Source organism: Syngnathus floridae, chromosome 16 (genome assembly GCF_059516105.1).
Source record: "Syngnathus floridae isolate MCC-2025c chromosome 16, RoL_Sflo_1.0, whole genome shotgun sequence".
NCBI classification, from domain to species: Eukaryota; Metazoa; Chordata; class Actinopteri; order Syngnathiformes; family Syngnathidae; genus Syngnathus; species Syngnathus floridae.
Genome location: NC_142428.1, coordinates 3,651,085 through 3,676,904, shown reverse-complemented (window position 1 = coordinate 3,676,904; position 25,820 = coordinate 3,651,085). Strand labels below are relative to the sequence as shown.

Sequence of the window (25,820 nt, the reverse complement as noted above, 5' to 3'; positions counted from 1 at the left end):
AAAAAAAAAAAAATAGAGTGGCCTTTGTTCACGTGATTGGCGAATAACGGTTATTAAAGTTTTGAATTAGAAAAGATTAGAGCGAGCGGAGAGGATAAGCCACGGCGCCATGTTTCATTGAGGGAAAACACAGGTGGTCATGTGACTTCCCTAATCTCTTTTGGCACATTGATGGACAAACCTTACACTGCCCGACTATGATGATAATGATGATCAAAAACAAATTCAAAGGATTAATATTATTACTGTCAAGTCAATGTCCAGTATTGCGATAGTATAATTGCACTATAATTTATATAATTAATTAATATATATTATACATACATATATAATTTTTATAATTAATTTTCAGATCCGCCGGCGTACAAAATCAAAAACATTGGTTCTAATCTGCCCCCACGTAGAGAAATGCCATACTTCATATTTTGACCTATTTTCATTAAAAATATATTTATAAAAATAAATCATAAATCATAATAATAAATAATGAATGAATTTTCCTACTCTTGTGTAAAATGAAATTGTTTTTCATTGAATGATATGGAAAGAAAATGGCATAATTGGCCCTCATGCACACTTAACTGTGCCTGCCTGGTGCATAAATTGCATTCTATGTTCAAGTGAAGTGAATTACTCCAAACCAGAAGCCCCACGCTTGCGCAAGGAGGAGGAGGAGGAGGAGGAGGAGCAGGGAGGAAGAGGAGGTGGTGGGGGCAGTACTTAAAGGCGGATTAACGCTGGCAAAGACATTCACCGCGAGCTCCCCTCGGCGCGCACACCCGATGTGAGGACCGTGCACGTCGGAGGGCTTGCAAGTCAACCCCCCCTTACTCCCCCCAACTTGCTGCCTTCACCACCACCACATGACGGGGGGCAACGTGGCGGCGGCGGTGAGGCGGTGGGAGCGCGCGGCACACGCAGCGGGACGCGCAGGCAGACAAAGAGACGCTCGGCGCGGCGGGATGCGCTCTGACGCCAGGCTTGGACTCTTTTTTGGGGGGAAGTAAAACACTCCAAAAAAGATCTTTTTTTTATTTTTTGGGAAGGGGGGGAAGCCTGCTGGACCACCACCACTTGTGCCCTCTTCTGCTCCTCCGGATGCTCAGAAATGGGGGAATGGACTATACTAGAGAGGCTCCTGGAGGCTGCTGTCCAGCAGCACTCTACTATGATAGGAAGGTAAGGCGAGAAGAAGGACCGGAGAGACCGCAGCAGCCTCCAGGATCGTCTTTAGCATGGTCCATAGTCCCCCAGCTTCTGTCTTGTGAACCACCCCTCCCACAGGACCCTGTCTGTGCCCCCCTTGGTCGTCTTCGTGCGTTTTGTGTTGTGGTTTGCACTATAGATGTTGAATTAGGGTTAGACGGTAAGACAGAAAAGTGTTTCAGCACTGGACAGCTCCCGTGCGCAAAAGGCACTCGATGTGCGCCGTTGTCCTCTCTAAAATGAGTTCACTTGTTTTCACTTGTTTTTTCCTCCTTATTGAAAAAGGATCCTGCTGACGGTGGTGGTGATCTTCCGCATCCTGATCGTGGCCATCGTCGGGGAGACGGTGTACGATGACGAGCAGACCATGTTCGTGTGCAACACGCTGCAGCCGGGCTGCAACCAGGCGTGCTACGACAAGGCGTTCCCCATCTCGCACATCCGCTACTGGGTCTTCCAGATCATCATGGTGTGCACGCCCAGCCTGTGCTTCATCACCTACTCGGTGCACCAGTCGGCCAAGCAGAAGGAGAGGCGCTACTCCACCGTCTACCTGACGCTGGACAAAGAGCCGGACTCGCTGCTGAAGCGCAGCATGCTCGGCGGCGGCGGCGGAGGAGGGGGGGGCGGCATCGGCGGGGGCGACGATTCGGCCAAGAAGATCAAGAACACGGTGGTCAACGGCGTGGTGCTGCAAAACACCGACAACTCCACCAAGGAGTCCGAGCCCGACTGTCTGGAGGTGAAGGAGATGCCCAACTCGGCGGCCGCCAGAACTACAAAGTCCAAAATGAGGCGGCAGGAGGGCATCTCGCGCTTCTACATCATCCAGGTGGTGTTCCGCAACGCGCTGGAGATCGGCTTCCTGGTGGGCCAGTACTTCCTGTACGGCTTCAACGTGCCCTCCGTTTACGAGTGCGACCGCTACCCGTGCATCAAGGACGTCGAGTGCTACGTGTCGCGGCCCACCGAGAAGACCGTCTTCCTGGTCTTCATGTTCGCCGTCAGCGGCTTCTGCGTGGTGCTCAACCTGGCCGAGCTCAACCACCTGGGCTGGCGCAAGATCAAGACGGCCGTGCGCGGCGTGCAGGCCCGCCGGAAGTCCATCTACGAAATCCGGAACAAGGACCTGCCGCGGATGAGCGTGCCCAATTTCGGGCGCACGCAGTCCAGCGACTCGGCTTACGTCTAAAGAGGACAGCACCCCCCAACACACACACAGCCCCCCCCTCCCTTGCTCCAGCCATCCTCCTTGCGCGTTTGGAACTTCTGACTATCACGCACGCCTGAATACGTGTCACGACTTTTCACCAGTGGGCAAGTTTGCTTTTCCCTTTTCTTTCCATAAATTCCATGCTTGGATTACTAACGCGTGTGCCGGCTTGCTAAATTATGCTTATGATTGCACAGAGGCATCTTTTGGAGTTTGTACTCCGTCAGAGCAACCATGTGTCGACTACACACACACACACACTGGACAATTCATTAGGTACACCTGTGGTCATGGGAATACATTTTTTTAAAGGAACATACTTTTGAGTGGTGGTGATGGCAACCAAAGCCACAATATGTTCATTAAATTGCTTTGGGTGTGCCCTCTTGAAAATGCACTGAAAAGAGGAACACACCTAAAAGCTTAATCCAAAAATGTGCTTTTTCTTCCCACTTCATCTTTATCTGTAGTTAAACGGCACCAGTAAAAAGGACACTAATAGATCCATATCCATATATGAATATATAAACATATTTTTTGTTGCCTGTGTCACACCACTTGACCTTAAACATAAGAGCCGCTCCATTGCTTACTTCTATCAACCGTTGCTGCAAACGCAAACGTCTGTGACTTCACCTTCATGTCTTTTTTTTGTTGTTGTGTAGGACACACCAAAGCGCCCACAGATTTTTATGATTCTCTTTTTTTCCTGCTTTTTTGTGTAATCAAGTGCCATACTTGTATATAGACATGACATAAATGTATACATATATAAAATATAAATATATATAAAATATAAATGTATATATATATATCTATATATATATACTATATATAGATATATAAAATATAAAAATATTCACCATCAATGAGAAGCTTATTTCCCCTGCTTGGATGCTAATGGCCATTTTTTTAAAATGCATTTATTGTGATTTCAATGAATAAAAAAGTGCATATGGACAGCTTTCTTCCAACTATGGGAAAATGAAGATTTTTTTTTTTAAATGCCCCCTCCCATACACAGCTCCAAATAAGAAAAATAGCACAAATTGACATTTTTTTTAATTAAAATAAAAAAAATGCTCTGGTGCTACAGTTTTGCTTTGATTTTCAAAGAATGGTTTGAAAATGTATCCAAAAAGACATCCGAATAAGGAATGACGAGCAAATAAAAAGTGGGATTCATGTACACTACCAGTGTGTGAAGCGCAGGGTTTTTTTTTCTTTGTGCGACGGCTGGCGCACTGTATGCATTTGTGTGTGTGTGTGTGTGTGTGTGTGTGTCGTTGGCGCAGTAGCCACGCCCACTCCACTGCGGGACACACCTTTTACGCGGGTGGTGCCGCATCACTGATGCGCAAGTCCATATTATATGCAGCGGACACAAAATTAGGTACGCCTGAGCCCTCGAATGTGATTTAAGATTTGCCTTTAAAATCATGAGGTCACTTTTGACTGACACGATGGGGGGAATTTTTCATTTGATAAATACTGCTTCATACTTTTGGGTGCTGTAGTTCTCCAAATAGTCACGGAGTGCACGCAAAAAAAATATATACCTTCCACATGTGGCAACTGTAATTACCTCAGCTCAGAGATGCAATTTTGTACACACGGACATTAACGGCTGAACCCCATTTCAACTCGGTTGCTAACCAAAACAGCAGCACCGACTAATTGATTGATTGATTTTTTTCAAGGAAAAGTTTCAAAAATTTGTATGCACATCAAGTTTATGTGTTGTTTTTAGCATGTTTAACTTTTGGACATTTTCTTCGCATTTGATTCAGTGGTTCTTTAACATACCACAAGGGGGCATAACACTAGTTGCATGCTAATTCATCAATAAAAATATATTATTTATAATAGGGCGTTTTAAATGAGTCTAAAAATAACTAACTTTAAGTAACGCTTATTTTATATTATCTGTAATTTATTTTGAAAGGATTTTTTTTTTAAATGTTCTGCCATATTATGCTTCTTAATTCTTCAAATGCATTAATGTCCCAATTTGGAATTTGGCCCTCAGCCCAGAAATGAGCATCAGCCCATTTTTGGGCCACTCGCCTCCACCTTTCACCTCTCATTTGCGAGAGGAGCGAGTCGGGATTGATGAGGAGAAGGTTCGCTCCCTGAAGGTCGACAGCGGACGAGAAGAGGAAAAACAGAGGAAGGGCTACCCCTCCTTCGAGATAAAACAGAAAAAGAAAAAAAAAGATACTTGCCAAGTCCTCTCACCAGCGTGACTCTGCAAAGTTAGGAGAATTTGAGTGGCAGTACAGGAAGCTCTCCCTCAACTTGAAAAACTAAAGAAAAAAGAGAAAGAAAAAGAACAACTTTGATGTTACACACTCTTGTTGCTCACAGTTTACAAGTGTGACAAAATGGAGGAGCAATCAGCCTCCATCACCATGACAAGTGGAAAGCCGGTATGCATTTTGACGCCTTTAGATCCGGTGGTAGCGTTCCTTGGCTCGCCTCTCAAACGTCAGGCCGAGTGGCAGAAATAATTGGACTGTGGCGCAATGCGATTAGGCACGCTGCTAAGCATTTTTTTTTTTTTTTTTTTACATTATGCAGTACTTGGCACGGATCACACAGAGTACCTGAACTCACATTTGACTCACTTCATTAGTGACGCTTACGCACCCAACCTAATTGCACTAATCTTATTTTTATATTTTCAGATAGGTGTGAACGTGCATATCAAAAGTCTACACACCCCTGTTCAACCCCAAATCGTATCATAAAAATAAAGACGTCCAAAGTGACTTTCAGAAGGCATTAACATTGCATGACAATCGTAGTGGATTTTTCAGGTGGTCCTAATAATCGCCTCAGCGGCAGTGAGCCACCGTGACAACTGCACTAGAGGCCAGCGAGCTATTTTAGGAGCAAAAACCACATCCCACTTTTAGAATATGTAATTCAAATTCGACACAGACAAAAGAGAGGATTTGGATGCACACATATGTTGTGGGGGTGACGCCATGGTACACCGACGTGGATGTGAACATGGCTTAGTGGCTCTGCAAGACCGTCTAATCCGACGTAAATGGACAGCGCCAGGAATACATTTGCGCTGAAACTAGGAATGTGCAGGTCAGCGTTTTTGCCGAACAGTGGTCGCTCCACGACGTTGGATTGTATGGACACCGTATTTCCAATCATTTGAATGATGGCTTCAAGGACGAAAGGGAGATTTTCGGTTTTGGTGTTCCCGTTTAGAGCACATGACAGAAGGGTTCGAGTGGGGGGGGGGGCAAATATTACTCAGTGGCATTGACAGATTGCTCTACCTGATAGAAGATTAATTTCTCATCCATTTTTTAAAAAATGTGACCCCGCCCCGGGGGATTAAGAACATTAGCGGATTATACGCAGATTTGCCAAAAGCACAGGTTCACTGTGGGATGGTCAACACCTGGACGAGAACACGATGGACCCAAACAGAAAATTTTGATCTGACGACACTCAGATTTGATTATTTTTTCAACGGTCCATCAGCTCAGGTGTTAATCAGGGTCACATTGAACACATATTAAAAGTAATATTTGGTCTCCCTGTGCATTTGAGTCAACAAACATTGTGCCGTTTGTGAAGTGGAACATTTTGACTTCGAGTCTTGGCTCTCATTAGATTACATTGTCATGCGGCACCGCGGTCGCCATAAACAAACCAAAACAATTTCCTTCCAGTAACAATGCTCATTTCCCCGCAGAAGTGACAGTTCATTCCGACGCCTACTTTGTACGCCCGCCTGCCTCGGTCCACCGATTCCCGCCCTCCGCGGCGCCTAATAGCCTCGTACGAGACACGGCTCCATTGTTCCTGATTAATGTTTAGGTTTTGCACCATTACGCGACCAATAAAAATCAACGGCTGGCAGGCCTTAATCAGACGCAGGGAACATTGGCAGGACAATTGGACTTGATATGGAGCAGCGGGAAAGACGGAGGAGACACAAGTATTGATATTCATTTAAGGGCCGGCCGGCGACGCTAAAATACACTCTCGTACAGCCCGAGAATATGAATCACTGCAATGTGCCACACAGGCTCGGAGAGAATTGACATCCTGTGAGCAATGTGTGGAAGGGGAATTAAAAAAAAAAAAAAAAAAAAGAATATATACAGGAAATAAGAGACATATCACAACATTTTTTTTGTGCAAATCCTGCGGGAATTGTAAGATTACACAATGTGGGATGGTGTCATTGTGTGTGCTTCATCGTCTAATCTATCTGCCTGCGCTTTACCTTTGGACTCTGTTTGAACCAGATACATTTCCACAGGCTGCCACTGATCCAACGTTTGTTTTTTGTTTTTTTCTGGCTTCTGAATCTATCTCACATCTTTCTTGCTCTGTTTTCTTTTCTGCAGTCTGTTGCTCTCCTCACCTTTTCTTCCACCTAAAGCTTCTTGTCTCGTTGTGATGCTTTCACCAAACGGTGCAGCTCAAAGGGGTTTTATTGATGCCACATTTTATGATTTTCAAGGGACCAGCTTTGAAGCAAAAGTGATACATTGAGGCTGTGTGTGTGCTTGTTGCTTTTGCTTGCACTTTCAATTTGAAATAATGTCTTGTTTTTGCGGGTGGGAATTTGGATAGAAATGATTCAAAATGTGATCATCAATTAATAATAAAAAATAATAATCGTTAGTGAGCAGGTCTAAAATTGAAAAATGTGTAACCCTAACCCACCCTAACCCTGAGACAGCTGCTAAAAAGGTAATTTTCTTTCCGAACTGCAGACAAACCAAGAAAACCAATATAGCGACATGCGGAGTCCCCCCAGGGTCTGTTCTATGTCCTCAATTGTTCGACACTCAGACAGTGAGGAACAAAAATATCTTTGTCAATGCGGATGACATGCAGTTCACCATTTCGAAACCCTTGGGGAAATCTTCTCCCATTCAAATGCTGAATAAGCGCATGGAACAAATCTTTCAACGGAAACGCCAAAATGATCTCAATTGACTAAGACAAAATGAAAACAGATGCCAGATTTCACTTGGTCGATTTAAGTCTGTTTTGCGTCCTGAACTTAATATGAGAATGTTAGCCATTATGTTTATATATTTTTTTTAAAGTCCATTTCTGGAAAACTGCTGGAGAATGTAAACATTGCAGCGTTAGCTTTGTCACACAAACAATCGCAATAGCGTGCTAATGTGTAGCATTATCCCGAGATGACCCACAATTGAGCACACAGTCGTCGTTGCCAGGGTTCCTTTAAGTCAGTGTCTGAAAAAAAAAAAGAAAAAAAAACCAACTACAAAAACAGAAACGAGGGTTGGTGGAAAAACATGGGCCCAGTTATCGTCTTCAGCAAGGCGTTAATTAGAGTGAGAAATCTCCCCACGACCAAAACGCGAGCTCACACACATTCGAGTTCGGTAATAAGGTGTGCCAAGAGGCGTCAGCGTGATGTTATGCGTGAAAACATCGCAGCGGACGAGCAGATGAAACGCCTTTGCACATCTTGGCGTCTTGGAATTGACAACCATAAGCTCGATGGAGGATGCAGTAAACACATATTAGCTTTGGGAAGGTAATTAGTAGCATTGTTAGCATATTTATATTGTTAGCGTATTGGGGGTGACACGACTAAGTGACAAATAAGGGGCAATGGTTGCGATTAGTTAGTTTGTCCGTGCGAGGGGAGACAAGTCGAAGCTCATTATGCAGTTTTCGACCAATCCAGCGTTGGCTGCTGATGTAGTGGAATCCTTAAAGAAAGGCCTTATTGGTATTCCAGGATCAATAGCAAATTGCTCTGTTAACAGATGGCTGGCACTACCTGCCGAAGGGGCATTTTCTAATGACACTTTTTGTTTTTTTACTTTTCTAGATGGCACTCGCTGTTCAAAATTGGGCTGAAAGCACGCTGACTTGGCATTTCATAAACACATTTATTACAACAGTGCCATCTAGAGGAAATGAATATATGCAACTGGTTCATGAAGCAAATTTGAAGCTTCATTTTTCGGCTTCCTCCTACATCTGATGACTTTATCACTGGGCTACGGCTTGCCTATGTTGTTTATATGAAAGCATCAAAATAAAAGATGACGTAACCGTGACCCAATGAGCCATTCAGCTTAGGTCATCATCCAAAGTCATGCTGACTTCATTCATCATTAATTAACCGCAGTGGTGAAGTTGCTATCATGATCGGGCGATCTGAGTCACACATTACAACTCAACTGGGTCACCAAATGACCTCTAAACAAAATGTTGCTATGTATATTTTCCACTCTCTTGGTTTATCTTCCATACGTGAAAAAAAAAAAAATTCAGAGCGATTCTGGAAGCACTCACATGGCCCGAGGAGGCACAACTGGAGACAAGCTGTTCTCCCTCTAAACACAGATTTGGGCGCACATGACTCAAGCAAGCAAGCGAGCAGCTTTGGCCCGCAGTCGTGCCCTGCGGCAGCAGCAGCAGCAGCGCTTGTGCAGAGCCAGACTTGGCGTTTTAAGCACACATGCGCGGAGCCATCGTTTGAACCCAGCCACAGTCACACATGGAGACCAACGATTGGCGTGGCCTCAGAACTGTGATGTGCTAGCCGCCGTGCCACCCGCTAATCCTGATGGATTCGAATCGGGAAAACAATAGGACCACGGCAGCCAAAAACAAGAAATCACATTCAATTTTTCAAAGTTTTGGAAGCACGCTCGGGATTGTCATCCGATTGAAACAGGGTGTGAAATTTCTCCTCAAACATTCATGCCGATGACATCAGCGCTGCGCCGTGAGTCAACATGAGATCACAACAGAGCCAAGGCGGGGACCACGCCGAGCGGAAGGAAACAAACGACACCTGAAGGAGGCTCGGCTCCTCGCAGACGTTACTTCACTGGCAAAACATGAGCTCACCGGGCAGGGATGTCACCATTAGAAGGGCGACTTTGGAGCAATCCCTGGCTTGCCTCGTTGCCGCCGTCCTCAGCGGCAGACGCTCAAGCCGCATTGAGTATTTGATAAATCATGCAGTGTTTACTACAGCGGCGAGCGAGCCAAATCCCCGAAAACGTTTGGCATGAGCCGCAAACTGCATAATTCATCAAAATGGAGGTAGACCGCTTTGTCTCCAAAAAAAAAAAAAAAAAAGGTAGACTGCCTTAATAGTTTTCTCGAATCTAGGGGCTTAACTTTATGCCCCAAATTAGCGTTGAGTACTTTCAAATCTATTTGTTTCATTCCTAAGCTTTGAAAATTAGCCTGAAGCCATTTTGAACAACACACAAAATGACTCGGTGAGGGTGACTCTCCTGACACCATGAATCAGCACTTTTGGGGTCGAGCTGAGGTCAGCATGAGTGTCCAGGAGAATTCTGTCCATCAAATCTCTCTTGAGATGGGCGTGTTGATGTCCCACGTCACCAGCGTGTCAAACAACAAGCTTATCAAAGCATCAGCAACCTCTCTCGGCGTTTTCTGTCACTTCAGAGGCCAAAGTGGGGTGTGGGAGAAAAGACCGGGGTCATGGGGTCATGTCAGGCCTCAGGGTGGCCTCTCAGCAATTTTTAATATATATATATATTTTTTTGGACCAGCAAAAATAAGTGACAGTGAGGATTTAACTTGACACCAAAATCAATGTGAATGAAAAATGGGGGAAAAGTATGACCAAAAAAAGATGTATAAGCGGTTAAAAGAGCCGTCAGGTCAGAGCCGAGGCAGAAAATGGAGCCGGCCTAACGTCGGCGTCATTATAAATGGCTCTCTTGATTACGGCTGATAAAACTTAAGCTGCCGTCGCTTAATGGGATTGCGGAGAGGCTGAGTGCTTGCCAATTTGGCTGTGTTATGCAACAGGCAAGTCACTTCATACCTGCGGCAGGTTGTCATGGCAGCCATTTTGTAAGCCTTGTCTCCACTTAACACGTGTTCCCTCCTTCCATTTTCCCTTTGCCTGTTCGTGCACCTGCTCAAGATTAAAGCGCCGTCGGCTACTTTTTGATTTTGGCGGCGCCTGTTTAATTAGACAGGATGAGGGATGACAAACACTTCAAATTGATAACGACATTGTGACAGTTTTCAAGCGACCGTTTGGGAAAACCTTTGTACGTTGTGACAGATTCCACAGAGTGCGTCCGGCGTCCTTTGCGCTCTCACATCCTAAATGCACTCGTTGGTATTCTACGCGCCGCCGTTTGTTTTCGGCATAATGCGGGAATGTCATTCGGCTCCACGCGTCTTCCTCAAACATTACCATACAAATAAAAGCTCGGGAACAAGAGGGGGGGGGGCAGGAAGCAGGAGGAGGTTGAATTTATGGGGCGCAGTCATTGGAGAGGCAGCAAAGTGAATTTTACACACCAGCAACCTGGTAATGAGGATAATAAAGGCAATAAAATGCTGCCCCTTTACTAACACGTGAGATATGGATTGGTCTAAATTGACATCATAAATAATTCTCCTTCATTGGTTGTGGGGAGATTAAATATACATCGTGCACGCATGCCTTCTGTGTGTTTTTAAGTTTGCATCGAGGGTTGAAAAGTTCATCCTGAGCCATTAATGAATCTCGTAATGGCTCGGTGGCTTAGTAATAGTTGCAGAGGCTTGGAAAGATATGCTCATGTAAAAAAAAAAAAGTAAATATTCTTATCAGCAAGCGTCATGCTAAAATGTACTACACGGAATATTCAGAAAAGTGGCTCGACAAGACATGATCAAGGTGCAGATTCAACGGGATTATTTTTGTCCAAAACTGCAGTCGACACAACCGAAAAACAACCACAACAACAACACAATATCTCCCTCTTGTCATTGTGGCTTGAAAACGGATCGCAATGAAAGGCGACGCGATGGCTATTGTTTCGAAAAGCAGATTATGTGTGACTTTGGGGGGGAGTGCAACACATGGCCGACGCTCTCAAAGATGACACTGTTAATCTCTTCTCTGTACCGAGGAATGCAGCGCTTTAAAAAGAAAAGTGAAGAGCGAAGTGGAGGATGAAACGTTTGTGAGGCACTTTGTCATGTTTATACTTAATACTAATCAAAGCCTCTCTAAAGGCAATTCAACTTCCATATAAACAACAATTAAAGCCTTTAAAAGGCAATGAACTTTTTTTTTTAATTTGCATATCTGCAGAGTCGGTGTATGGCAACACGTTTATCTTTATTCCGAGCACATCCCTCCTAAATCCGCTTGGCTCACTCCGTTATTGAACCGTCATTGGCTTTGTTTTTGCTGGCAAACTCCCCTTTTTTTTCTTTTTTCCTCGCCCCCTCCCCCCTTCTCTCTAAAATCATGGCCCATTTATTCTAACCCAATTATTATCGAAGGCTGGCTGAGCTGAGTGATAGACGTGAGCTTGTCCAAGCACACACCGGCGGCATTAGAAATGATCTCGATTCATGACCAGTGACGAGGTGACTAATTAACACGGCGTGTGTGTTGGGTAGAATGTAAATGGCTCGGGCGGGACAGTTTATGGCGTGTTTCGACACGGCTTGTTGGTCGCCATTACGGAGACAATGTGTGATTCTTGTCTAATGGAGAGGAAGTGGACCATCATTAACCCCAGTTAGTCCAAACGTGAGCTCCATGAACAGAACCTTAAGTGTCAGGAGGATAAAACAAATTAGATGTAAAAATAAAATTTAAAAAAAAGGATTTAAGGCACAACATTTGAATTTGTTTTAATGAAAAATAATAATTTAATAAAATGGTAGGGGTAAAGGGCTAATAAATAATTGTGCAAAGCAAATCCTGCCTAGCAACAACGCAACCAATGAGTGTATCTCGATATAGACGCCGCATGCTGCTTCACCCGACTAAAATTGGATTAAGGTCGTCCGTGTTGTCCGCACTCCACCTTACCTCAGATAACTCTTGACAAGTGTGAGTATTTGATGCGTGGCGGGTCGGATCAGAGTCTCTACGCTCTGTAATGTAGGTGAGGGAAGGGGAGGAGATTACAGGGGGAGGGTGCGAGGTGCAACACGGTTTTGACAGCATTGGTGTGCCAAGCTCACTCCTCCAGACTGGAAGCGCTGCCTGCATGTCAATGAGCAGAGAAGCTGGGGTCTCTTGTCTCACACACACTGGCTGCCATCTGCACCCTGAATGGGGAAGTGTGCATGTGTGTGTGTGTGTGTGTACTTCAGAGGATGGGCTGCAGTTAACCCAGCCTGTCTCACAACCTTTGAGAAGCAGACAGATCATGGGGGGGGTTCTATTTTTAGACGTGCAATGGGGGAATGGATAAACGTGTGTGTGCGAGTGTGTGTTTGATTGCAAGGGGTGAGCATGATGCGCCGAGATAGCCTTTTGAAAAACAAGGTCGCCGAGGAGGCACGTGTTTGCAAAAATTGAGTATGTTGAAAGCCTAAAAATAGTCCCAATCTAAAGGCCTCTAAAAATGCATTTAAGGAAAAAAATAAATAAATAAATAAAATCAAAAATAAATATAATATAAAAATAAAAATATAATACAAATTAAAGCATTAAAATAAAAAGACGTAAAGCCCACTATAAAGTTGATTAAATTGCCGGAAAGGGAGTTAAATCCCCATTTTAAAAGGAGAGAGAGAATTTAAGCTCCGCCCCCTTAAAAAGATAAGTTGGCATACAAACAATGAGAAGTAAAGCATGTGTGCCTACTTCAGAGGGCGGGCTGCAGTTAACCCTGCCTATCTTGCAGCCTTTACGAAGCAGACAGATCATTGAGGGGAAAAAAAGGGGGAAGATCTATTTTTAGACGTGCAATAAGGGAGGGGATAAGCATGTGTGCGTGTGTGGTGTCTGCGTGTTTGATTTCAAGGGGTGAGCATGATGCGCCGTGATAGCCTTTTGCAAAACAACGTCGCCGAGGAGGCACAAGCTATCGTACACTTCACACGCGATCACATAAGCCACACATGAACAGTGGGCGCACACACAATCACACCAATCTGGATATGGTCTTATTGTGCCTTTAGCGAGGCCCGGCAGCAGTGTTGGACTGGCTTCACACACACACACGCCACCTCGTTCCCTCCCGCACGTGATGCCAGCTAGCTCGTTGCATTGTGCAGCCAAACCTTTTCACGTTCCTGTTCCTGCGTCTAATCCACACGTCCCTGATGCTGCCAATTGATGAGAGAGGGAGAGAGAGACCGAGAGGTACGTGGACACCAAGCCAATGTCATGCTAGTCTGGCATAAAAATTCAGTTGTTGGAGCTCATAGTGGAATTTTAAGACATTATTTATTTATTCGCAAAATGCAGCTTCCTTGCAGAGTTGCGTAATTACTTGTAGGTGCCACAAGATGGCAGCAAAGCACAACTGCTACCGAAACTCCTCAACTCACTTCAACATAGCGCCTTTGAGAATGCCATCAAATCTTTCTAAGGTCCACCGCACGGTTGTTGCTTTAGCGGCGTCATCATCAATCAATACTGTACAAGCCCCTGCAACAAGAGTTCAATCCTGTTTTGCAATCACTGCCAACACTCCTCTCGCCATTTCATTTCATCCTATGCCTCGCCATCACCTCGTTGTACCAGCCCTCCCGCCGCCACCCTCGCGCAATCTCAGCACCACACTTTCATCTCGACGACACACACACAGAAGCTTCAAAACACAGTTCACCCCCCGCCCCCTCCGCTCCGACCTTGCCTGTTTATTGGTCGCTGACCCTGCAGGAAAGCAAAGGTTTTAATTATTCATGCGCGATGAGAGACTCCTGCCTCTCGTTGCCGCAGGACAACAATGCCAAGTGATGTCAACGCACATGCGTGGGGGCGCTGGACCACCGTGGCACATCCCACCAGGCATACTGTACTTGCTCATGGTCTTTAAGTTAAAAAGAAACTGCTATGCACATGCTATTAGATAATTAGCTGTAATGTTCTTTTATTCTCAAGAGTAATGTTTCTAAATTGGCGGAGTATTATGATTTTATTTGTCAGAGCAGCTCTGAGGCGTAACAAGTTGCCACATTGAACATTTGGGTAGACAGCACTAGCTCAGTCTTTAGTTAGCGAATGTGATAGCTAGCAATATGCCTTTGGCGGTAGATTTAAAACTACATTTAAAAAGCACTGGTTGATTTTGCAAGCGTATCGAATGTGTCAAACAAGGTTTTCGCCGTGTTCCTCAGCCAGCAACATGCTAAAAACATGACTCCGGTCCAAGGATTGCATCTTAACTTTCAAGAAACGCTTCTTCTCGTTCCACCAGCCTGACACCTCTGGAGCTGTGGGTGGAATGGCTCGGGGGTCCGTATTTTAAACGCCTTACAAATTCCCCCATTAGGCTGACAAGTGAAACGCAGGCTTTAAGTCAGCGGAGGCTCCACTTGGGCTGCCACGGAGTGGATGGAAGGAGATTAGAGGAGGCCTCGTTCACGATAGGAGGGGGGGGGGCTCAAATGGCTGACAGTCGAAGCAAGGGAGAGGAGAGTGTCACGCCTGTGATGCGCAAAGTGGAGAAGTTCATTACCCCGCATATCATCACCCGCCACGGTGAGAGGAGCCCCCCCAAGCTTTTTTTTTCCCAGCTCTAAACCCCTTATACACCCTCACCCGTCACTTTGAGGCTCCCTGTTTCTCTCCCTTTTTCACACCAGCGCTTTGTTACGTACAAAGTGGCTGTGTTTTTTTTGTGTGGAAAACACTAACCCGCTAGCCTACGGGTAACAATTCACAGAGATGAAGGATGAGGGGTGTGTTCACTTTTGTGAGACACTGTTGCTGACACTGATAAGTTACTTGTGCTAGCATAGCATCATTTTATGGCTAATACAAGTACATTGGCAACCGACACACACACCGGCATAAAGCCCGTCACACCCACTCGGCTCTTTGAATGACAATTTGGCAATCGACTTCAGAAGTACTACTCTGTATTACATATAAAGGACATAATTGAAACGAAAGCAAAACAATGACTCACAGTTGAGCCCAGGAGGCAAGATAATGGCCGCCTGCTCAGCCAGCTAAAGCAAGCTGAAGCCTTGCATGCTAATGTAGCGACGCGCTCGTGTGCGTGAATCCCCAAAAGCAAATGAAGACGGTTTTCGGTGTAATTGTCTTTTATAGCGCCCCGTCCTCAAACACCTGCATGACACCGTGACTTAGATCCTCTTTGTCGCTATGGCGACAGCACTTTCCCCACCAGGCAACAGGGTCACCCACTCCAGCGAGCTCATTAGGGCAGTTGTCACGTTCCGCCGTGACACCCTCTGGGCGACGGGGAGGATGACACTGTCAATGTGTGTGTTCTGCAGGAAGTGTGTGTTTTAGAAATGCGTCAGTACTTACACCAACGCGAAAGCAGAATTTGCACAAATGGATTAAATTTAGTGTTGTTGTAACCCAAGGACAAATTTATTTCCTTTTATTTTAGGAACACGTAGTGTGCACGCAAACATTTTTGGATGCCATTCAGTGTGTTTACGCTTGATATTATCCAGAGATTAACTCATTAATTTTTGATAATGATCTCCATCCAAATAGGGAATCCATTTCTGATGTCTTGGGGTTAAACAACATGGATACACACACGTGTGCCAACACATAATTCGACCCCGCAGGGCACATAAAAGGAGAAAAAGTAAAAGTAGAAGAAGAAGCCTCTCAGGAATGCAGAGTGAGATTGATTAGCTGGGATCATTTGCCCTGCCCAAAGGGAAACCAATGACAAAGAGTAACAAATCATTTTCCTTTTTGAGAGGAGGGGGAGAAAGAAAGAGATTGTCATTCGCTCTGGGCTCATCTCCAACTCTCATGGTGTCGCCTTTACTTATTCATAACTTGTGATGACTGCGTGCATGTGTGTGTGCGTGTGCATGCCACAAAATTCAATAATAGATCGCAAGGGAAGTCATGGCAGATGTTCATACGGGAAATAATAATAAAAAATAAAATATATCTAGAAGGGAAGAAGGATGACATTTTACTAATGTGAGTGCGTGTCAATTCAAATGACCCCAGCCTTTGCCCCTGATACGAGTATGGAATCCTTATTCGGATCACTATTGTTCATTAGTCATTGCGCCAGATCAATTTTGTATATATATATGTATAGATCCAGATATCCAAATGTGGAGTTTGGATACAAACTACTTTTGAAAAATATTGCCCAAGGTTATGTCGGCGTCCTCTGAGAGCTGCCGTAGCGTCAACAAGACCTTGTGTTTGCACACCATAGATGTTGCACGTTGATTACAGATGCACAAACTAAAACAGCCAAGGTTTGTTTTCCCGAGATGGGTCAACCGTGATGACCGCTCGGCAGAGTGAATTTGCTCGGACATTACAGGGGGGGCTTCGTGAGGAAAGGCTTCAGCATCGTCCCCCCCACACACCACTACCCCCACCCATCCCTCTGCGAATAGCCTGAGAGCTTGTCAGCACACAACAAGGATAAGGACGTTTGATGGACGGAAGGAGGAAGGAGGGAAGATTGCTGGATCAGAAGGGAAGATCGAGTAGAAAATAACATGCCCTAATCCGTATTTTATGTCATGACCTGAGGTGGTTGATTGAATATTAGCTTTCAAAGCCCGTTTTGAAGTTTGGGATTATGAGGCTAAGGTGACACAAAATGTTATTTATTTTATATATTATTTTATTACATTATTTTATGAAATGGCACGGATCATTCCTTCTAATCTCTCTTGAAATACTATAACCACATGGGAAGCCACACAAAAAAAAAAAATCATAAAATCATGGAATGCGGCAGTGGTACCAGTGTATGTCGTAACAAGAAAGGGTGGCGCCACCGACTGGTATTTCTGCTCCAGCTCCACTGACTGGAGGCACTGCACCATTTGCTTCCCTAATTAAGCATTCATTGGCCACTAATGATGAGTTCTGACCTCCATTTCCTGCACCTTTGGCACTAAATCAGCCTCGAGTGATACGGAGTGATACGCGCAGACACACACACGAAGCCAGGCAAACAAGGAAAGAAGACGAGAGGGAGGGCAGGGGGCTTGAAATTAAATGGCTATTCTTCAAAGGAGTCATAGAAAGGGAGAAAAGCAGCAGTAGTGGCTCTAATAGGGAGCCTTGGGGAACGCCTGGTGTGATAAACACATCAAACCCACGCAGCAGCAGCGGTGTTACCCCGCTGGGACGCGGCACCAGCGCTAATCCCCTCTGAGGTGCCACCACGGCATTCCCAGTGTGTCGGAATGTTGATGCCTGTAAAGTTCTTGGAAATATACGGTACGTGTCCCTATACGGCAAAACATGCTTTATTATAAAAGAACATGGCTAAGAAGTACGTCCGCGTTTGTATTCTGCCAAGAGCAATGTGATTGGTAATGATTTTTTTTTTTTTTTTTTAAAGCTGCTACATTGGAGTGTTTTTCTATAGAAATAAATAAAAATCAGATTGTCTGCACAAGCCAAAACAATGTCAGTCACGCAGATTTTTGGCGCCGTGACGGCCGGCGATTTGCGCATACTCGGCTGAATATGAGCGTGATGCACGCGCACGCACTCAGCATGATAGATGGCCAAAGACACAAAGGTCGGCAGTCAGCGGGGTTTCTTTTACATCACCTTGACTTAGGAGATGAAGCTGACCCATCTTTCCGCATCACCCCCCCTCCATACACACAACAGCAGCAGTTGTTTTAAAGGGCCAGTCACCTCACAATAAACAACATCATTATAGCGGCCTTCCTGTTTGGTATCTGGAAAGGAAGAATCCCACAGGAGAATATAAAATAAATAAAAAAGGGTGGAAGAAGCTACCGGAAAACAAGCCAGATGACCTCAAAGTGTGACAATGGACAATTTGCTAAGCTGATGAAAATATAATGAGATGTTAGTGACAGACTTCTGGCGTGACGACAATGTTTATTCCCTGTCATAATATGTGAAAGTAGCTTCTTAGCTAGCTGAATTTAGAAATGCATTTTTTCTAAATAAAAGGTTTGGAGGAGGACATAAGACAACTGGACTGTGTCATTTTTTTTTTTCACATGAGAAGATTCACTTCCAGACTACTTCCTGGTTTATGAGGACTGACACTTTGATTATGAGATTTGAGTCAAGTGAATGACAAAAATGTCTTCTTCCTCATTCCCTGAATACAAGTGGACCATACCAATTGTCTTTACAGTTAGCAGACGACTTAGATCACAAAGGCCGACTTCACAGACAAACATTTAACCCTGCCGTTGCGTTCATACACGCGCGGGCTTACGCCCAATCAGCTTGGCAGGCGGCGGGCTCACCTTGAAAGCTAAGAAGGCTTTGGCTAACCAGATTGTCTGTGTTTGTCATATAAAGAAGAGACCCAAAAGTGGATTAGCTTAATTGTAACTGATCTGGGATCTGTCTACGACGACTGTACCTTGATGATAATGTTATGCAACTTCCCCAAAAAAAACACAGACACACGGTGAAAGCAGACACACACACGCACACTACAATTACAAAATGCACTAGTGTTTGTCGTGTGCACGTCATGGAAGAGTTATGCAAGCGCTAGCAGGAGCATAGGGGCGGAGAGGTGATAACAGAAAAGGCAGATTAAAAAGGAGATGAGAAGGAGGTGAGGAGAGGTGATGGAGATTACGGAGAAAAGATGGTAGCTGGGAGAGGAGAACAGAAAGAAGATTAAACAGCCAGGAAATGGATGTGAGGAGAGGAGAAAAGGAAGCTCAAGGAGGACAATAAAAAATAGAGGTAAAGAAAAATATACATGAATAAGGTTGATATCATCTTGCCCAGTTCTTGAAAAGTTACGAGTTGAACATTGAATTTAGAGATTATTTCCCATACTACTCATTTGTTTTTATGTTGTGCTTTGATTGTTTCAAATTTCATCAAGGGATTGAAATGTCCTCCAAATGACCCCCACTATGAGAATACACCAGGCACAAAAGTGGCAGATTCCGCCTCATCTTCAGAGTGTACTTTGAGCTAAATTAAGAAACCCCCAGCATTAAGACTGACCGACCCCCGCCTCTGCGGTATCGTTCAGCGGGCACCGATCATGCAAACGATGCGATCGATAAGCAAATAGGAGCCAAAAGGGGCAGCCGGGATCTTAACTCACAGGGAGGCGAGGGCATACCGATCGGTCGACGGACATCCGTCTTGACGCTGGACGCCGGCCAAGGCGCTCCCGGGAAAACTGGGACACGGAAGGCTCTTTTAACGCGCAATCATTACCTCCACCAAGGTGCTGTTTGTCTCCTTGTCACCAAGATTAAGCCTACCAAGCCGATTTTTGGCTGTTTCCAATTTGTATCCAACCCGTTTAGTCATCTATGATCAAAACTGTTGTCATACATAATCCGCTTTCTCACACATGCTATGATTAATGTGATCGCCCATCGTTTCATTCATAGCAGCCACTTTACACAATAGAAATGAAAGAATGACCAGAAATAATCCACAAAGTCAACAATCACTCTTCAAGTCATTCCTTACACAATTGAAAGAAATTCAACTCAAAATAATCCACATGCAGAGTTCCCTTTACGCATTGCCACCTCTACTGCAATATATGTGAGCGACCAATCCATGGAGGAGATAAACATGTCATGTACAGTGGAATGGGGGATGGGGGTGTGCAGCATATCAGATAAATGTGTTTGCTGCTAGGTGGAAGATGGATTGCGGCAACAAATCGCGTGAAGTTGGAGGAGCGGAGTAATGGTCACTAAATCAACAATTTCACACATTCAAAACACAGTTACACTATTAATTCACCTGGTCCACTTGCTGGCCCTTCAATTTGAGGTACTTTGCTTGATGCTAAGTTAGCTAGAAGCGAGCGCAAGAAGCTAAAGTAATACATAATAACACGATTTGAACAAAATGGTAGTGTTAATCTGAGGCAAGCAAGCTAGCTAGATAGAACTTAAAGCAGTTAAAATATAATGCGCGAGATATGACACTTTTTTATCACATGATGACCAAACGGCAGCAAGCCAGTTGGCGGCAAGTTGGCAATTAGCTCAAGAAGCTAATGTAGCAATTAAGACATTACACACATCAAAAAACACTTTGCAGACAAGACAGCCAATTGGTGGCTAATGCTAACACAAAAAGCCATGTTAGCATTTGAAACTTCTCACACAAAGCGCTACGTTATGATCACGTTGACAAGCATTTGGCAGCTAGCCAGTTAGGTGGCTAGCATGAAGCTAACAGAGTTCCACCTATTGACCACAAGTGACAACATAGCAGATTAGTCCATCGTACATCATCACTCAGAGCTTCTTCTTGTCAAAGCGATGAGTACAGTGTGTATGTGCGGCATGCAGCAGATGTTCTCATTAGGGGGTGGGTGATGTCAGGATGACTTATTAGAGACATTTAAGGTTAAAGTGAAGAAAGTCATTCCAATGGCACGAATAGCGGCTACTGCCAAGTTCTGTATTTGCGACTAATAAGCGCTGCAAGAAGCCGGCATGAATTGTCTTCAATAGAAGTAGTCAGATGATCATTCAGCCCCTGAAGTCAGTTTCACTTGGTAAATTGGAATTTAGTGCGTCTATAATGAGTAGTCCCCCCCGAAAAAGTCTCAAAATCCAATGCCAAGGACACAGAAAGTCTGCCATTTTGATTAGTAGCAGCCATTTCTAGGGATTCCTTCAAAAACAAACTACTCAAAGAGATTATGAAAATTCAGCTCCTGAAGCCAGTTTCATTTAACAGCGTGAAATTTGCCCAACGTGCCTACGACTCACAAAAAAGTTCGAGAAATTTTGGTTTGAAGGGTCCATTTTGAGCTCATCTATTTCTTCGGAGACACTAGCGGCATTTTAGTTTTTGTCATTGCGTGTGGGTGAAGCACGGCAGAAACGCCATTTGATGACAGCAGGTAGATAACACGCATTCATTCTATAAAAAGCAGCCAGCATATTGGCAGACATTTTTTTTGTTGTTGTGTCCACATAGCAAAGGTAACTAAGCATGAAGATATGCAGGCGTACGAAATCTATCTCCACGTTGAAGCCTCTCATGTCATATTTTTGCTTCCCTTCTATATTCTAAATGTCCATAATCTGTTTTTCTGGATTGAAGCCCAAATGTGTGGGCGGAAGAAGAAGAAGAAGAAGAAGCAGACGAAGAAGTAAACAAGGCACGCTTGCCTCATCAAAGGTTGTTTAATCCATACTTGTAACGGTCAAAATTGACAAGAAATAAGAAGAGAGGGGGGGGAAAAAAAGCAAATTTGGATTTTGCTGGGACAAAAATGTCCCGTGAGACGTTTTGGCAAAAAGAGTCAAAACTGCTGAGTATAATGAAGGAGCTGCTTTTGCGGACATGCCTAGCGCTCGACGGGACCGAAACATGTGCCGTGACGCCCTGGTGGGTGTGAGGGGGAGGTGGAAGTCGGATTTCATAAAAAATTCTGCTGACATCCGTGGGTGTCAACTTGCATTACGCAGAACAGATCAGCATATATATGTTCTGGCCGGACAATGTCGGCATTAAAAAGACAAATTCTCGTACGGCTACTGACTAGAGTTCGTCAGAGGCTGAGCAGCATTGTCGTTGTTGACATCATCATCACCACCAGGCTGCAGCGTCCTCACATCATTAATGACAACGACACAAACGTGATTTATGACCTTTGCACGCACACCACAATCCCCCGGTGAGCTCCGAGGTGGGAGGGGGTGGGGGAATTAAGGTACTTCTTCAGGAATCGGATCAGGGGGGGACCCGAAACAACATCCCGCCCGTTTCCTTTCCTTCAGCGACTCTCACAGTGGCTATTTCGGGAGCGCCTCCACATAGATCAATATAACCCTCTTACTGCACTGCAGTAGAGTTTGAAGGAAAAAAAAAAAAGTTGCGTGACGCCGCAGCATTCCGGGACGTGCTGTTCAAAAGAGGATTTTCACAGAAAAAGGGGAGGTGGTGGCTTTAACGAAAAAATATATATAATACCTTTAAAAATATACAATATATTTCAAATATATAGGGAGATATCATAAATTTAAGTTGGAGGCTGACTTTTTTTCAAAAGGGCTGCAGCAAAAATTACCAGTAAGGGAAGCAGGGAAAGTTTCAGAGTTTTTTTTTTTTTTTTTTCCTCCACTTATAAGCGAGACTTTTTCGGGCTTTCCTCACAGATTGCGATCGTCTCCGCATGTACAACAAGAACAATAGCATCTCATACCCAGAGCCTGAAGGGTGCGGCAACAAAAAGCTACTCCGGGAGAATCATTAACTTTGCAGTGGCATATTCGGAGCGTGGAAGAGATACCAGGCGACAGGCCAATAGATGAAATAAGAGAAACTGGAGTTTAAAACGGAAAAAGAAAGGAGTATTAGGGAGAACATGAACATTGGTTGCACACAACATTGTGGAGCGCTAAAGTTTTTGATAGCAACAAACGTTGGTGCTGCCGTTTCTCAAAGCCACTGATAATAAAAAAAAAAAGTTAGAAAAGAATCATGCGATAATAAAGTCAGCATATCAGCACAACGTTTCAATTTTTCCAATTATTGCAAGCTGGGAAAATGACAGTTCCTGATTTTCCGAGGGGTTCCTTTAATGGATCAGATTGAAACCCCCCGTTATCATGAATTCACATATCCAAGCTGATGTTGGCGTTTTTCTCCTTGTAATCGCTTTTCGCTTACTTTTTTTGCCACATTTCAGCGCCTGACGCTGTTGTTTTTTTGGCATTGTTTTCACTCCTCGGGGCGAAAGATCCCCCCCAGTGGGGGGGAGTGGTAAATAATGCACACACACACAAGATAAAATGAGTTTCACAATTAAATGGTTTGGAAGTGGGCTAACTGCAAATAGCGTACACGCTATGATAGAAGTGCATCGATTGTGTTTGGATATTTATAGATGTCTTCGGGCTGGTGTGATGGGCCGTTTTTATAAGCTTGTTCTAATTTTGTATATCTAATATGAAATGTTCAAGATAGGAGCGATGTGATGATAACCGTATAGTGTGCAGATGGAGGAAGTGGAAGGAAGAAAGGGGTCGGTTTAATCTTCACTTGTGCAAGCGAGGGCTGCCTGCGTGGGTGTCGTGTGACGACCCACCGCCGTCCACAGCCGCATCCTTTATGGTTATTTATGAGCCCCGGCTCGGATGTAGCGCCTCGCCATCGATCCCTCAAGGTCAAGCGCATGCTAAGCGGCAACGGCTAAAGCAGGGAAGGTGAGAAGGGGGGGATTCGACATGCTTTGTAACAACAAAAATCTCAGAATTGGAGGAAAAATCTATATTTGCATTATTCATGAACTCAATGAATGTTTGTGATTCATTAGGTGCTGCTTTCCTGGTTAGCAACAGCTTTCAAAGGACTATTATAAACGAACCCAACAGAGTCTAACTGGAATCCTAAACGTGAAAGCAGCCATCCCCACGTAACACAAGACCAAAGCTGTTTCAATATGCTTAGTCGGTCGGTGCTGCTGATTTGGTTAACAACAGCATTCTGCCAACTATTATTGCCAATGCACACAACGCTAATTGCCGTTAAAAGCAACATTTTAAGGCAACTTTAAGTCTTCACACTGACCGTTCATATGCTGTATGTACTGCTGTTTTGGTTAGCAACACAGATCCACAATTTGCAAAACTGCATCACGCAACAAAGCAAAAGAAAAAGTCAAGCATCTCAGCGGAGTTAATCGCTAAGCCGCTGTATTTCACCTTCATGGAGTCCATGTCTATGCATGCCTGTATCGAGTTACGCCAAGGTCTCCTCCTCTCAGCACTATCTGACACCAGAACAACATGCTAGCCATCGCTATTATCTTTATACATGGATGCTGCGTTGCATCGTTAAAGAAAAGCGCTTAGCGGGGGAAATTGAGGAATGCTGAGAAGAAATGTTCTGGCCAAAGGATGCGCCTGGTCGCAGTGTGCTGTGTTGGTGAATAAGTGATGAAGTGCGAGCTGAGCTGGACACATTTGTGTGTGTACGCGAATGTGCTTTTGCTTTGTTGTGTGTTTGTATAAGTGTGCTTTTGTGTGTCAGCGGGTGTGTGTGTTTCTGGGTTTAAACATATTTGTGTATGTGTGGGTCTTTCGCTGGTGTGCGGTTTTGTGGGTGTTTTTATGGATATGTTCGTGTGTGTTTGCTTGTTTGACTTTTCGCGTGAATGTTTTTTTGTGTGTGTGTGCGTGGCTCGAATTCAATTGTACTGTCTTTTACGGGCCCGTGTTTCAAACTTTTATGATGACGGGAACAATTTTCTTGACATATTTACACGATGCAATGATTTGGAATGTGGATAAAAAAAAAAAGCATTCTCTACTCGGCTCGCTCTATTTTTGTGTACGTGTTGCTTAGGATTAGTGTCTGTCGTCCGCAGATATCAGCATGCAAGTTGAGACTGACAGACATGGACAATATGATGATGATAATAAGTTTGTGCATAATGTTGAACAATTAAATGAAAATTAAATACATTTTTGTAACAATGCAAAGAACGCAAAAAATATTTTGATGCTCACTCTGTGTAAGACTTGAAGAGCTGAGGATGGAGATATGTAGCTTTGCCTTAGCCGCCCCCCCCCCCCGCATCGTATAAAAAGTGCACAAGTCAAGAGGTCAAGGACGACATCCCCGCAGTCTCTATTCTCGGGGATGACGTCATTTAATGGCGCCATTAAAATAATGTTGTACATGTAAAACATTAAACGCGGGCCAACACATCCTGAATAGGTGAACTTAAGGTGGATGAAAATACACAAGTCAGCATATATAATATATAATATAATATAATATAATATAATATATAATGAATATTCAATTGCACTTGGCAATAAAGCCAGCGTCAAGCTTCTAAATCCAAGAGTAATTAAAACTTGGAAAAATATGGGGGCGGAATAATAAGAGCAATACATTCCAGAGATGACAAAAGTACTCGCAATCTGCAATTAAGTAGAAGTTTAGCTTGATGCCAACACTCGGTGTTGTTTTCCTACAGAATCACATTCAAAAGACATGAAAAAATCTTGTAGCCCCATTTGCAGCTGCGTGTTCACATGCATTGTCCCGGACAGCTATTGATCGAGCTGAGGAGGGGGCGAGGGGGGGAAAAAAAAGAAAGAAAGAAAAAAAATCAATAGCTTTTTTTACATGAACGCACAACAAGCAGTTTTGTTACAAATTGGAGGGGTAAAACAATAGCGCCTAATTGCACACGGACACGTTTGTGTAGTGGTAAGATGGACAAAGCGCTTTGGTACAAGAGGTTGTTAACTCAATGAGGAAAAGAAGGTTAACGTAAGTGCTGACTGGTTCCCCCCCCCCCCCCTGAAGAACTTTTAAAAATGTCATCACAGCAGGTGGAGGAACATCTGAAGCCAAAGATGAGGTTGAGACAGACTGGCAGACGCCTCTTTAAACGATTCCTCCCACGATTTCATTTTGATAGATGCTTGCAGCTCAAGACAAATAAACGGCCGCCTTTGGCACCACACAAGAAAC

The 25,820-nt window shown here is 44.2% G+C and overlaps 1 protein-coding gene and 1 long non-coding RNA gene across 4 annotated transcripts in view; one reads left to right on the top strand and one right to left on the bottom strand.

Moving 5' to 3' along the window:
• Positions 1-25,820, bottom strand: part of LOC148385137 (uncharacterized) — a 50,622-nt gene that overhangs the window by 19,151 nt on the left and 5,651 nt on the right. For 2 of the 3 annotated variants that reach the window (XR_015863437.1, XR_015863435.1), the window contains exon 5: positions 4,645-4,725. This is a non-coding gene — a long non-coding RNA (uncharacterized LOC148385137). The remainder of the gene's footprint in view (positions 1-4,644; positions 4,726-25,820) is intronic. The other variant, XR_015863436.1, reaches the window with a different exon arrangement.
• LOC148385138 (gap junction delta-2 protein) lies at positions 740-3,613 on the top strand. Its single transcript, XM_088401334.1, has 2 exons — positions 740-1,179; positions 1,492-3,613. Exons 1-2 carry the CDS (start codon positions 1,109-1,111, stop codon positions 2,396-2,398), a joined length of 978 nt encoding a protein of 325 aa, XP_088257460.1. The 5' UTR covers positions 740-1,108; the 3' UTR covers positions 2,399-3,613.